The sequence below is a fragment of the Lipophrys pholis genome, assembly GCF_963383615.2.
Source record: "Lipophrys pholis genome assembly, chromosome: 17".
Lineage (NCBI taxonomy): Eukaryota > Metazoa > Chordata > Actinopteri > Blenniiformes > Blenniidae > Lipophrys > Lipophrys pholis.
In genome coordinates, this window is record NC_137643.1 from 21,010,048 (window position 1) to 21,023,555 (window position 13,508).

At 42.7% G+C, this 13,508-nt stretch overlaps 1 protein-coding gene across 1 annotated transcript in view; it reads left to right on the forward strand.

The window, feature by feature from the left end:
* The first annotated feature begins 587 nt into the window (after positions 1–587).
* Positions 588–13,508, forward strand: part of khdrbs3 (KH domain containing, RNA binding, signal transduction associated 3) — a 148,307-nt gene continuing 135,386 nt past the window's right edge. Inside the window, exon 1 of the mRNA XM_080484355.1 lies at positions 588–1,002. Coding sequence (XP_080340481.1) covers positions 912–1,002 — 91 coding nt within the window. The 5' untranslated portion in view covers positions 588–911. The remainder of the gene's footprint in view (positions 1,003–13,508) is intronic.

Consider the following 13,508-nt stretch of genomic DNA (forward strand, 5'->3'; position numbering starts at 1 on the left):
TAAACAATAAAATAAAATAAAAAAAACCCACATAAGAGCTAAACATCGCTCATCTAAAGAACATAAATGCTAAAGAACTGAAGTCAAGTGACAAATGTATCAGAAAGCAGCCAATGTGACATGCTGACAATCGCTTAAAATAAAAAATAAATGACCGCAGGGATGAAAGGATGAGCTTGAAGAGGGATGAAAGTAGCAGAATGAGAGGAGAAAAAAAACATTTAGAACTTCAAATTTGGACAAAATGGTTAAAAAAGATGCCAAAAAACCCCACACATACATACATGGATGGATGGATGGATGGATAAATAGATGGATGGATGGATAGATAGATTTGCTGAATTTACATCAGAATGATATAGAAACTGAGGCAGAATCCCAAATTAACACTCTCTGAGCTGGTAAGTTTTCTTTCTTCCCAGTCTGAAGTGGGAGCAGTTCCCGCTTCCCAGTTTCCTCCGGTTTCAGCACCGCGGACAGCTCCGCCCGGTGGCCCCGCCCCCCTCCGGCTCCGCGGACCAATCAGCGGCTCCTCCGGCGCGGAGCCCGCAGAGGGAGCTTGAAAGCGGCTGAGCAGCCGGAGCGGAGAGGAGAGAAGCGGAGAGCGGCGTGGCTGTGATGCGCGTAGCGGCGGAGCTCTGCGGGCGCACTCGGATGGGATAAAAGAAATAATTAAGAAAAAGAAAAAAAAAAAAAAAGAAAAATCAACCTTTCGCTTTGACTGAATCATTCTGCAGGGCACCCCCCTGCCCCCCCCCCCCCCCCCCTCCCAACTTGGAGCTGTGTGGACGCTCAGCAACTATTTTTTTCTTCTTTTTTGTATCCTCTTCATTCCCATCTTTTTGTTATTGTTATTATAGTTATTATTAATATTATCATTTATTACTTGGAAGCTCGACACGCTGGACGAGATGGAGAGCGAGAAGTACCTGCCGGAGCTTATGGCAGAGAAGGACACGCTGGATCCGTCTTTTCAGCACTCTATGCGGCTACTGGACCAAGGTAAGACATTTTTTTTTTTTTAAATAGCTGTTTTCCTCACTAACTAAACCACTCGTTTATCTCTGTGTGATTAAGTCATTTCCCACCGAGTCCAGGTTATTTTTTTTTATTTATTTATTATTTGTTGCGCGCCGCATGACAACACCCGCCGCCTACTTCCACATGCGACTAAAAGCTTTTTTTGTGTGGCATTTTTATACTCAGTTACACTGAAAACAGCCTGCATCTTCCTCTCATCGCTTATTTCTAAAGCATGATGGCTACTTTAAAAAAAAGAAAATATATATACACATTTTGTCAAGTTGCAGAGAAGATGCATTTTGATGCGTAAAAACGCTGGAGGACAGTGTTCACATTTCACATGTTTCCCACACAGAAAAGTGCAGCTTTTGGTTTATGGTCACTATATTTTATAACATTTGCTTAAGTAGGTTGTGGCAACGCTTGCATCTGAAAGAGTGAACTGGTGAAAAAGTGACAATTTGCACATCGAATCAAGCTTAAAAAAAAACTACTTAAACCCACCTGACACCTCTCAGTTTACTCTGCGGAACAATGATGCTCCTACACCGAAATGATCTTTATTCCTCAATCCTCGGGAGTGGACATGAGTTAGATGGATTTTAATTAAGCCATGGCTCCTCCACTTTGAGGCAGTCACATTTTCCCCTTGATGCAAACACCTCCATCCTCTAACATGAGTGGTTACAGCTTCCTCCTCCACTCCTCCAAGTGCCTCCTGAGGGCTTTTCCATCCAGACTCCGCCATAGTCTCTTTTCTTCTGCTTGTTGTTAAAGTTGGACTGCAAATAGCCTTGCTGCACTGTAAATAATATTATGTGATCCCCAGATGTGAATTCCACAGCTGCTGCTGCTGCTAAAAGTAAAGAAAAGGAGTCAAAAACATCATTAAAATCACTTTAAATACTCTTCACACTAGTTTTTCGAGCTCATGTAAATTCTCAAACGTGCCAAATAGTTAAAAGATAAAATAATCAAAAATAATGTGTAACACAAATGTCTTAAAATGTGGATTTAGAAAAGCTGGCAGTCCCTGAAATCAACTCGCACACGCTAAATAACAATCATACCGTTTATTTATAGGCGCCTTTGAAGGCAATCAAGGTCAGCTCACCTTCAAAATGTACAGAAACAATAGCGGGGGTGGAATTAAAGGATCAAAAACACTGATATACGTGTAATTCAAACATTATTATTTGATTGCTTGGACATTTAGAATGATTCCTTTTCTTGTTATACAATTTAGATACATTCCAAACCATAATACCAACTCCACGTCTTATTAAAACTGCCCAGTCCACCTGGAAATTGGATAATATCTCCTTTAGTTTGTATTTTATGTGTTAATTTGTACATGAAACCAGTTGCACACGTGTGTATTTCTCATACACACGTGTGTTGAATCAACCAGTAATTCGGAGTGCAATTAAATTTGATTACTAAGTAAAACTCTGAGTAACTTTAAAGAAAAGTATTGCGTATTACTTCAGTACTTTTTTCAACGCTACTTTACATTGCTGTCCCTGTACAGTTTGTTATGAGAGTTAAAAAAATGTTTTTTTTTTTTTTTATCTTAGAGTCTGCAGGTTTCAGTTTTTCCTGCTCAGGAAAACCAAAATAATATTAAAGAATCTCGACTGTGTAACTGTCGATGAGCAGAAACTGCAGTCTAGTTTAAGGAGCTGGACCTGAACACCTGAGACAGTACAGAGGGTTAAGTAGGCCGATTACGTTTCTCAGTTCATATGAGACGTTATGAAACCCGTGGTCAGGGCAGAAACCAGAAACACAGGCAGTTATTGGAGAACGGGAGTATAAAGCTTCACAAGAGGAAAGAGTTTCACTTCAAGTCAATTTTGCTTATATGGCACCGAATAGAAGTTGGAGTTCGAGGACAGAAAGAGAGAAAACAGATTGAAGGTAGAGGGGAGGAATTCATGTTATTATTTTCCCATCATTATCACAAATATACTTAAAAGCCCCCCCCCCCCCCCAAAAGTTTTACGCGTTTGAAATGATGACGGAAGCTGCCTTTAATGTTAGAGATCCTTCAACATGTCAAGTACGCAGAGAGAAAAGAGACGAGGTGGAATGCTGTTGGACTGAATAGACTCTGCAGGACGGTAACAAGTCGCTGAGACCGACCGCTGCTGAGCCACATGAAGAACAGAAGGATTTGCATCAGGAGCCATGTGCAATCGCATATTAGACTCAATTAAACTCTGAGTAATGAACTCCTCGGCTTCATCCTCGTTACAAAGACATATCATGAACAGGTTTTTATGCAGAAATAGAAGGAAGCATTTATTTGTACTATAATGAGTCCACGTCACTTCGTTTTGGTAAAGTTTTGCAATGCAAACATAGAAAAACTTATTTTCGTACAAGCAGCAGTGCTCTCTCTGTTCACCCGAATTCACCGAATTTAATTTTCCTTGTGTGCTTTTCTTTCTTTAACTTTGCTGTTTTGGGTCATTCTTTCCCCTTGATTTTGGTGATTCTGACCACTGCACTGTGTCAGAGGTCAAATAATTGGCCTTTGAAATGATCTTTGTTTACTACCCTTTACTTCAATTTTTAAATTCTTGTCATTTTGAGCTCGCAGAGCACGAATGTTCAGTAGAGAAACCTCATTTATCTCAGTTCTGACAATCTTTTACCATAATCGGCACTATATTTTACATCCTGCTTCCGCAATGATCATATATTTGCGATATACTGTGCAGCCTGACCGGAGAGTTGGCTCCAGGAGCATCTTCAAATTTCAAATGAATACATTTATGGTATCATATTTGGGATCGTGAGCTCTCCACAACTACATGTATCGGTGTGTTTGGATGTTGAAGACTGTTTTTCTACATTTGTATACATCAAAACTATCTTCTTTTTTTTTAATGATCAGAACACCTCTCAGGCTGCAAGCGTGACGCATGTGGAAGCAACGTGTGATGGTGATTTCTCAATCGTTAAGTCAGCGTCAGAAGTAGTATGCTGCAGCTGGACCATTAAAAGCTGCATGTCCTTGATATGTATGATAACGCCACTCAGCCTGTCAGTTAATCTGCACCCTGCAGACGATCGGTAGCCCTCGAATGCCCCCCAAGCTGTGCATTGCAGTGATTGGTTGATTGGGAGGTGGAGGTGGTGTGACGACAGAAGGTAAACTAATTTAGCTGCTGTTTGAAGGTTTTTTAAGTGACAACGGGAAGCTTTCCTTGCACTTTGGGACGTCGGTTCACACGATCACGGTGCTGGGAGCCACTGGAGACGTGTTTAAAATGCTGCTACTGCGCATTGCGGGTTCAAACCAAAAACAAACATCAGCGCCGACTCTCAGCCCGGCATGCTGACGACATCCTTTTCAGTGTTTCGGAGATTTCCATGTAAGCGGACATCGTTTTTAGAACAGTGGAAACGTAAAACTTTTCGGAAACAAAAACACCTTTTCACCTGAAATGAAGCCTGAATCACAACTGCTAATGCTGCATTACTTAGATATGTGTGATTATTTGACTTAATCCGTCAGGTAATCTGCCGCCTGCTGACGATTGATGATTGGAAGTGGCATGAGGACAGAAGCTCACTCTCGCAAAACAATATTGTTTTGTCTCAGCATGATTTGGTACCCTTGACTTTCACTTCAGAGTATGATAAAAAACCCTTTATACCGAACATCCTGCTGATTATTTCCTTAAGCCGAGATTGAAAATGGCAAAACGATTCAGTTAAGAAACCCAAGTCAATGGACCCGAAAGTCTAGAATGTGCTGTGGTATTTTTCGAGGGGGTGGAGATGATCTAATCTGAGCTTTTTCTTGTGGTTTCACTTGTTCTGTTGTACATTTTGCTTGGAGATCTTTGGCACGAGCGAGTTTGGCACTCCTGCTTCGTCCTCACATAACCTGCTGACTGCATGTGGCACATTCCTCACTGCAGCCGAGAGAATTCCAGTTTTTTTGTTTTTTTTTCACCCATCCAGCGTCGCGTGGTCGGCCTTTTCCTATACGTGAGATGAAGCGTTTCCGGACTCCGTACGTCGCAGTAATGGATGTAATGGCCCCCTGTGTGATACCGCTTCAGGAGTTAATGCGTCGTCCGTTGAGGCGGTTCCTGGAGGACGGGGGGAATTCGTTCCAGTCCGAGACAGACAACGCCACGTTTTACTCGGCACTTTTTTATTATTAGTCAAATCTGGGTTACAGTTTCCTTTCTTCCCTGCCCCCACTCGTCGTTTCCTAACAACACACTCGCTCGCGAAGGAGACCTCTGAATACTTAATGCCGGCTGAGAGACACTTACCAGGCACTTCCCTGACAGAGTGTCTCCTTCCCACGGCTGCACGGTGCAGCTCCGGCAACAAGCCCCCAAATAGGGATAAAAATGATGGAACGCTCTGAGAATGAGCCGGGACAGGTCTGGAAGAGTTTGCCGTTCCTGCTGTGTTGAGACACGAGTTCTGCATGTCGCACTTCCAAGTAAAAAGTTAATATGTGATATATCTGGTGGGGGCAAAGACTGCACTTGGACGCCACCGCCGTGGCAGAATTAATCCGTGACATTTTCCGAAGTAAGCAGAACTCTGCATCGCGGGAAGGGAAAAAAAAAAAAAAAAAAAAAAATTGGCCGAAACAGTCTGCAGCGACTCCAAAACTGTAAATACTGTTATCTCTCTCTTACACAACAGATGGAACACGATGCAGCTTAATAGAGCACTTCTTCTGCCATCTTGCTGATGAGTTCTGGACTTGATTATGCAATTGGCAGGGGAGACAAGAGAGGGGATGCAGGGAACAGAGCTGGAGCGACTGGAGTTAACGGCGAATACGAGATTACTCCCGGGGTCTGGGGGGACTTCCCATTCAGGAAAAATTAGAGGAGGATGTGGGAGGGTGGGGGCGGCTGCATTGTGTTGGAAGCTCAGGGACCGTCGCGGCCCCGCTTTGATAAGTTTAGACCATTCATAGAGCTCCGTTCCCACAAGGACCACATCTCCTGCAACCCCCCCCCATCCCTAAGACAAGCAGGACCAACAGTCTACGTGGTGGAAGAAAATCCTTTGCAGCATACTAATGAGGGTCTTCCAGGCATAAAAACACCTCGTGCGGCATGATGGGCATCTGTTATTTACATGGAAGCTGCGCTAGCTAGGTGGGAAATTATCACCGTCCCCAATGCGGATTTAGCTGTTTGGAGTCTGAAGGTCCTATTAAAAAATACATTTAATAATCAGGACCGTATTCCTCTTCAATTTCTGAAGAAAATACAAGTACAAAGTGTCCCTCATCCTACAGCACCCAACTCATTTTTTCAATTTCTTGGCAACAATTTGTCAATGACATTTTGGTCGTAATTTAAATTAGGGGGCATTCAGGAGCCTTTTCTTGTCAGGATTTCTTCCAATTTATTCATAAAACTTGTTTTCGCAGCAGATAGCTATTATACCCAGCTGGTGCTAAAAGCTACCTAAAGAACCACTTTCACACAGGCTCAGCTAATGTACGCATATATTAGCATCAGCTCGCATCAGATATTTGGATTTATTGGTAAAAGAAGCTATTATAGGGAAGCTTGTGCGCTTTTGAACACAGCTAATGTAAACGAACGTTTTCATGCAGTGACTATTAAAAAACACTCGTAACCTTTTTTCTCGGCTGTTAGCGTTAGCTAACGTTAGATATTTGTTCAAACTATTTTGAAAACTGTTAAATTTCACGTTTAAATACAGCATCTCGTGAGCTATGTTGTTCGACGCTAGCAAATCCAAAAGTTGTATATATTTGCTAACTTTGTACGACACAAGATTGAGATGTTGAGCCATCCAAAGAAAACCAGATTAGTAGGAAACTGCAAAATTGAACAATTTTGAACAGGAGCTATCAAGGTATCATTAGCATCAGCTAGCACGAGTCATCACGTTGATAAATTCAGCTCCCGTTTAACTATTGCAAATAAACCATAATCTGAATTTATTTCACTTATTACACGTGTTTGGGGCTGATTAAAAAAACCAAAATAAGTCACTATAGATTTAGAGTTTATGGCTTTTGTTTGCTTTGAACTTAATTGCATCAGTGCGGGCTATAGCAACCATGGACTCACTAAACATCAGCGGCAGCGGCAGCAGAGCAGCACGGAGCTGGAAGAGCTGTAGGAGAACCAACGTAACTCTTACACCAGCCTCCGCTAATTTCCCAGAACCGATTAACAGCTGGAAGCTGTGATCATGTCACATTAAACCGACTCTCTATTTCTGCTCCTGACGCTAGCTGCCAAAGAACTGATGTTTCATCTGACCCGCCTCACGACTCGTTCCCCTCGGCGAACAAGGTCATTTATTTTTTATTTTTTGTTCTTCCTTTGCAAAACCAGCAAACTCTGCAGACATGAACCGCAACGCCAAAGAAGCGGCGTCCGAGAAATAATGTGCAGACTAATGGTGGGTAAAGGTTTGCTGACGGTGTGAAATGCAGGAGTGTTAAGCAGCGTCTGCTTAGCAGGCGGAGGCAGCAGCGGCAGCAGCAACATGCAGCAGCAGCAGTAGCAGCAGCAACATGCACCACACTACTAGTACTGCCAGCAACATGCAGCAGCAGCAGTAGCAGCAGCAACATGCAGCAGCAGCAGTAGCAGTCGGAACATGCAGTAGCAGCAGCAGTAGCAGTAGGGACATGCAGCAGCAGCAGCAGTCGGAACATGCAGTAGCAGTAGCAGTAGCAACATGCAGCAGCAACAGCAGAAGTAGCAGTAGCAGTCGCAGTAGCAGCAGCAACATGCAGCAGCAGCAGTAGCAGTAGGGACATGCAGCAGCAGTAGCAGCAGCAGCAGCAGTAGCAGTAGCAGTAGCAGTAGCAGTAGCAGTAGGGACATGCAGCAGCAGCAGCGGTAGCAGTAGCAGCAGCAACATGCAGCAGCAGCAGTAGTAGCAGTCGGAACATGCAGTAGCAGTAGCAACATGCAGCAACAACAGCAGCAACAGCAGCAGCAGCAGCAGCAGCAGCAGCAGCAGCAGCAGCAGCAGTAGCAGTAGCGGTAGCGGTAGTAGTACTGAACTTAATTTTAATTACCTGAACATCTAAGGATATTCATATAGACTCTTGATTTTTAGAGCATAACGTATTTTTATCTCTTAAAAATCAGTGAATTTAGCTGCATTTAGTTGATATATGTCACAAAATGACTGACTTTAAGCATTCACGTTAAAAGTGGAAGCAGTGGGAGAAAAAAATGGCGGTGAGTCACACTAAAGAAGAAGATTAGTCTGTCAAAAAGAAACAAGACTGCAGAACAAAATGAACATATATGGTCTGATTGAGCCCAACGCATTTTTATGTGTATATATATGTATATATATATATATATATATATAAGTTATAGGTATGCAAAGTAATTAATTTACTTTTTTTCTATTAGAATGTAAATTACAAGCTAAAATAAACTGATAATCTCAAAGAAGAACTTCTTGCTTTAGTGGGAATAGGTGGGTACGTCATGTGGTCATAATGTAATGGCTGATTTCCTTTCTCATCCCGGGTCATCCTCGCACCTCTGCGTCGTATCCCGCTTCTGGCGTTTTGTTTTTCAGACTCAAACTGTCGGAGCATGTGACAGAAAGCTAAGAGACCCAATTACAATCAGTCAAATGATCTGCTTGATACCTGCTAGTTTTACGCAACAGCCGTCATGATTCCGAGTAATTAAAGTAGGGACGCTCACAAGTGGAGTGACTCTGGTCTTGGAGGATTTGGTGGAGGAGGTAAACCATGCGTATTCTCTTCTTGTTAGTGGATGCAGAGCAGCCGGCAGCCCGCTCTCAATGTTTCAGGACCCGTGGCCCAGTTTGGACGTCGTGACCTGAGCTGTGCACATAAAGCTCCCCATCTTACTGCTTGTTTTAATTGGATGTTCCCCAGCAGGAAGCCCGGCACCGCGTTTGCATTTTATTACCAGCTCGGGCTCGCAGAGACGCAAGAAAGAAGCCATAGAGAAGAAGGTGCTTGATAAGTGGGAGGAGAATGAATTCAGACGTGAAGCTTGGCCGCAAAGTCGCGGTTTTCGATGCACAGAACCAAAATAAGCTCTGGCGCGGGATCAGAGGCGGAGATATCGGTTTGTTGGGGAAACAGAGCCGGGTAGCGATAATGATCTGCGGCTGGCTCGACACCGCCGAGGTGGAGGGCTGCAGCTCGGGAGGCAGAGCGCCGGCCGCCCTCCGTGCACTGAACTCACCAGTCAACTGTAAGACGGCGCTCCGGAGAGCCACTTTGTATTCAGCACCACCGAGGCGCCATATTTTCGTTTCTCTTTTCATCGCTGCCGCTCCCACAGGGATCCCGCGGCGGTGAAACGCAGGGCCGCGACATGCACGGGGCCGGGAGACCCTCGCCCCGGATCGCGACGGCTCTCGGTCTTTTGATTCCGTCGCTGACTCCGGCAGACGCGCTCGCTCTGGTCGCAGCCGCGGCGGGGTGCTGACGATCCTGCCGTTGCACCACCTGGGAGTCTTCACTGCTGCTAAGATGTCGAAGCGGGATTCTTAACACGAGTCCTTCGGGTGCTAAGTTGGATGTTGACGGAGGAGACGTGAGGAGATGGAACGAAGCCATGTGGTTCGCATCATCGACGGGAAATCGGCCAAAGAAGTGAAACAGGAGGCAGAAATACAATAAACGATTAAAAGCGCCAACATACTTAACGCATCAGTCTAACGTGTACGGTACATGTACATGTACTAAATCACTCGGCACAGTGTGAAAGGTCGTGGCCAATGAAGACGAGTATCGGCTGGCTTTGTTGGTTCCTTTCATCAAATTGTTAGAATTGTGAAGTTTGTTATGTGCGACATAACGATGCTACATTCTGTTTCTCTGCACTCCTGCTGGACACATTCAGAATGACAGGAGTGAATAATAAACTTTAATCGCCGTTTATTTACATAAATTGTACGCTAAAGTGCCGTTGTTTGGAAGAACAAACCTCAAGGCACAAACGTCATCTCTGTGGATGTTTGCATTAATCTTTGTAATCTCTTAATCTTCATTTTTAGCAAACATTTTAGCGACGCGAAAGAACAAAGATATAATCGTCAGACTCGACTTAAACCAATTTAGTTAAAATATTAACAACCGATGGACAAAGTGAGTTGGTTTTACTCCATCGTTGGAAGTTTTTTATTCTTTGCGAAACAGACCACAGGGTTTGCAGGTATTTTATTTTTAAAATGAGTAACAATAGGTGACCTAGCCACTGGTTCTTTTAATGAAAACTTTTGCAGAAATTCACATTTTATCATTCGGACTAAAATTCATTTTCTCCGAGGCTAAATCACATTTACAAACGTGACGTTTTGATTTAGTATTGCACGATGGTAGCCTGCTGTAGCAACCAAGAAAAATTATAACTTTTGCCATTTTAAATGTAATAAACCCAATAATTTTGTAAAATTGTTAAAGGCAATCGACTATTCTGATTATTTGATAAACAAACTGCAAAAACATAAAAAACAACAACTTTTTTCTGAAGAAATGAAATCCCAATAAGGTATAAATAAATCATTGACTGCAGTTACTACATTCTGCTTCTTTCATTATATAATAACTTAAAATTAGTTAGTGCAATGTTCGCGATGAGTTATTAGCTTCATTACGTTTAAAATGATTTAAAGCATTTCGTTATTGGTTGCTGCTCCATTTGGAGAAGAGCTGCAATCAATTAACTGCTCTGTGTCAATGTTTGATTTGTTAAAAGCATTTAATTCATTGTCAAGAGAATCATTTGGGAATTTTTGTAATAAAACGTCAACAACAGATTTGCAGAACTAAAGAAAATCTGAAGTGTATGTTTGATTATGTCCAAATTGTTGTTAAATATGTATAAAAATCCAGCTTTCTCCAGATTAAATAGTTTTTTTTGACGGTTCCAAGACATGAGAAGTCTCTAAAACCTGAGGAATTTATCTCTAACGTTTAAATTTAGGCAACAGAAACACCTCAAAGCTGTCGGAGCGGACCACTTTTTCTCCAGGTTCATCGTTCGTATTCTGTAAATTGATGAGGGACGTTGTTAAACTGAAGCATACACACATTTGACGGTTAATTTCGTGTGTGTAGGCAGCACGTTTAACACAACACCTGTCAAATCACACATGTAGCTGTCACAGCTTCTTACAGTGAGAAAACCTGCCATCGCAACATGATGGAAATTAATAAGAAATAATCCTTCAGGTTAAGATATAAACCACTTAACAACTATAGAAATATATTTCCACGGCCAAAAAATTTAAAAATGTCATAAAAAATCCCGGTGTTTACTAAGCTCTACACACACGCGACTCAGTGGGCGGGGCTCTCACGCAGTATGGCTCCGTCTGATTGGACGTCGACCTGAAGAGCTTGAACTGTCGCCTTTCCAAAAGCGTTACAAACAACCAATTCAGACGACGTTCGGTCCCAGAATCCGTCGCTTTTTGTCCGTTCAGAACCGTTTGTTGTGCTCAAAAGACTCCACCTTACCAGTCCAGCTCCACGCTCGTGTTGCCACGTACAGTCTGTCCACCAGCAGCTCGCCTCCGGGCCCGGCTTGTTGATGCAATGTCGAGACTGTCAAATTCCCCATGTCGAACACGCCGCTCCGCTATAAATGCCGCACTCATATTTCAAATGCCACACGGACATGCGTTTTCCTGCGCCTCCACCTGCTCCTCCGCCTGCTGAAGGCTGCCTTTGAGCTGTCCGAGCAGCGCAGACTCGAGTAAAGTGGGCAGCAGCCTTTGATAATGCCGACTGCGCTTGTTTCGGCAGGAGCACGCTGAAAGCTGATATTGCAGCTCCACGGGCAAGGCAAATCATTGAGTACTGTGTGTGTAGAAAACTTGGTGGAGTTTGAACATCCTTGACAAACTGATGATTTTCACTTATGAATGTTTGCTCATCGACATCGATTAGAGCCGGGTTGTCAAATACATGACCCTCAAGAGGCTGCAATCTGGCCACCAAACCTCTAAGCAAATGGTAAATAAAAGAAAACATGCTGCTATAAAAGATAGCCGCCTCAAAACCATGCTGTCACTGCAAACCAGAATGCAGCAGCTATAAAATAAATTTTTTTTTTAAGACATTTAACTATATTTTTCATCAAAAGGTTGCATTAAAATTGGATTTATGTGGAGATTGTACTCATTTTCATTCTTTATTGTTGCAAAAATATAGACATTTCCATCAGGTATACTCCGCACCACAACAAAGAAAAGTATAAGTCTAAAAGTTAGGATGGCACGACTTTACCTGTCCTGTTGTATGCAACTAAAATGTGTTTGACACCTCTGGAATAAACAGCGGATCTTTATGTCATCCTGTGGCTTACAATGTTTGTGCCAGGTTACACACTTAATGACCTTAATACCTTTTTTTCTAAGACCCATCCATCTACCCCAACCTCCGCTAAAAACACAGACCGAGTTCCTTTCCCCGACTGAATAAAATGACTTTTTCCTCCTACAAATGTAATTACCTCTACAGAGTGCAGCCTAATTCTACATGCATTATTATGGATGCTATCACATCCAGCTTCATAATATGTTGCACATTTATCATAAACCGTACCGTGATGAATTCTTTACTTGCTCAGCAAATTGAACATGACAGGATTTGATATATGAAAGAAAAATGCACTTAATCACAATTAATTCACTAGATTAATGAATGACAGTCAATCTTGTATATTTTATGGCTGGTGGCCACAGGAGAGACTCAGAAACTGCCAAAATAAAGGAAAATAGAGTAAAACAAACAGACTTAAATTTGTCCGATTTCTTGGAAAACTGCAGTTAAGTTAAATAAGAGGCAAGAGAAAGATGAACAAAGACAAAACATCATCTAACCTCATCACAAATGTCCTTATCGCAATGTTTATTGACCTTATCAATAGTACGGCTCAATTCATAGTGAGTTTATCATTAATTCAACCTCAACATGCTCTGTGCTCTGCAAATTCTAAAGGATTTTAAATGTGAAAGAAAAGTGCAATTAATCGGAAAGACTTAACAATGAATATATATTTAACGAATGAGCCGAAGTTACTTCATACCAGGTGGCACAAGTCAGAAGCACAAAATATAGAAAAATATCATCAGAAACAACAAAGTCAGATAAACGAAAATCGAAAAACATGCACAAGAGAAAGGTCCTGTCTCATTAAAGACATTAATGGTGCGTTTACACTATGTTCACGGCAGCCACGGCAGCCCCATTTCAGGCCGCCGTGGACAAAACGGGGTGGACGTGAGACAACGCAGGGGGACGGGATGGGCAAACGTAGACAGGTCGTGATTGCCGTGGGCGCCGTGCCAGATTTTTAAACTGTCAAAAAATTTGCCACGGCGCGGATGAGAAACTTAGTAGCCCGTAGATACGCGGGATGAACGCCATTGGCAGCACGGAACCGGCCGTAATAGATCGTTTGCACTGACGTTACGAATTTCCCATGATCCTC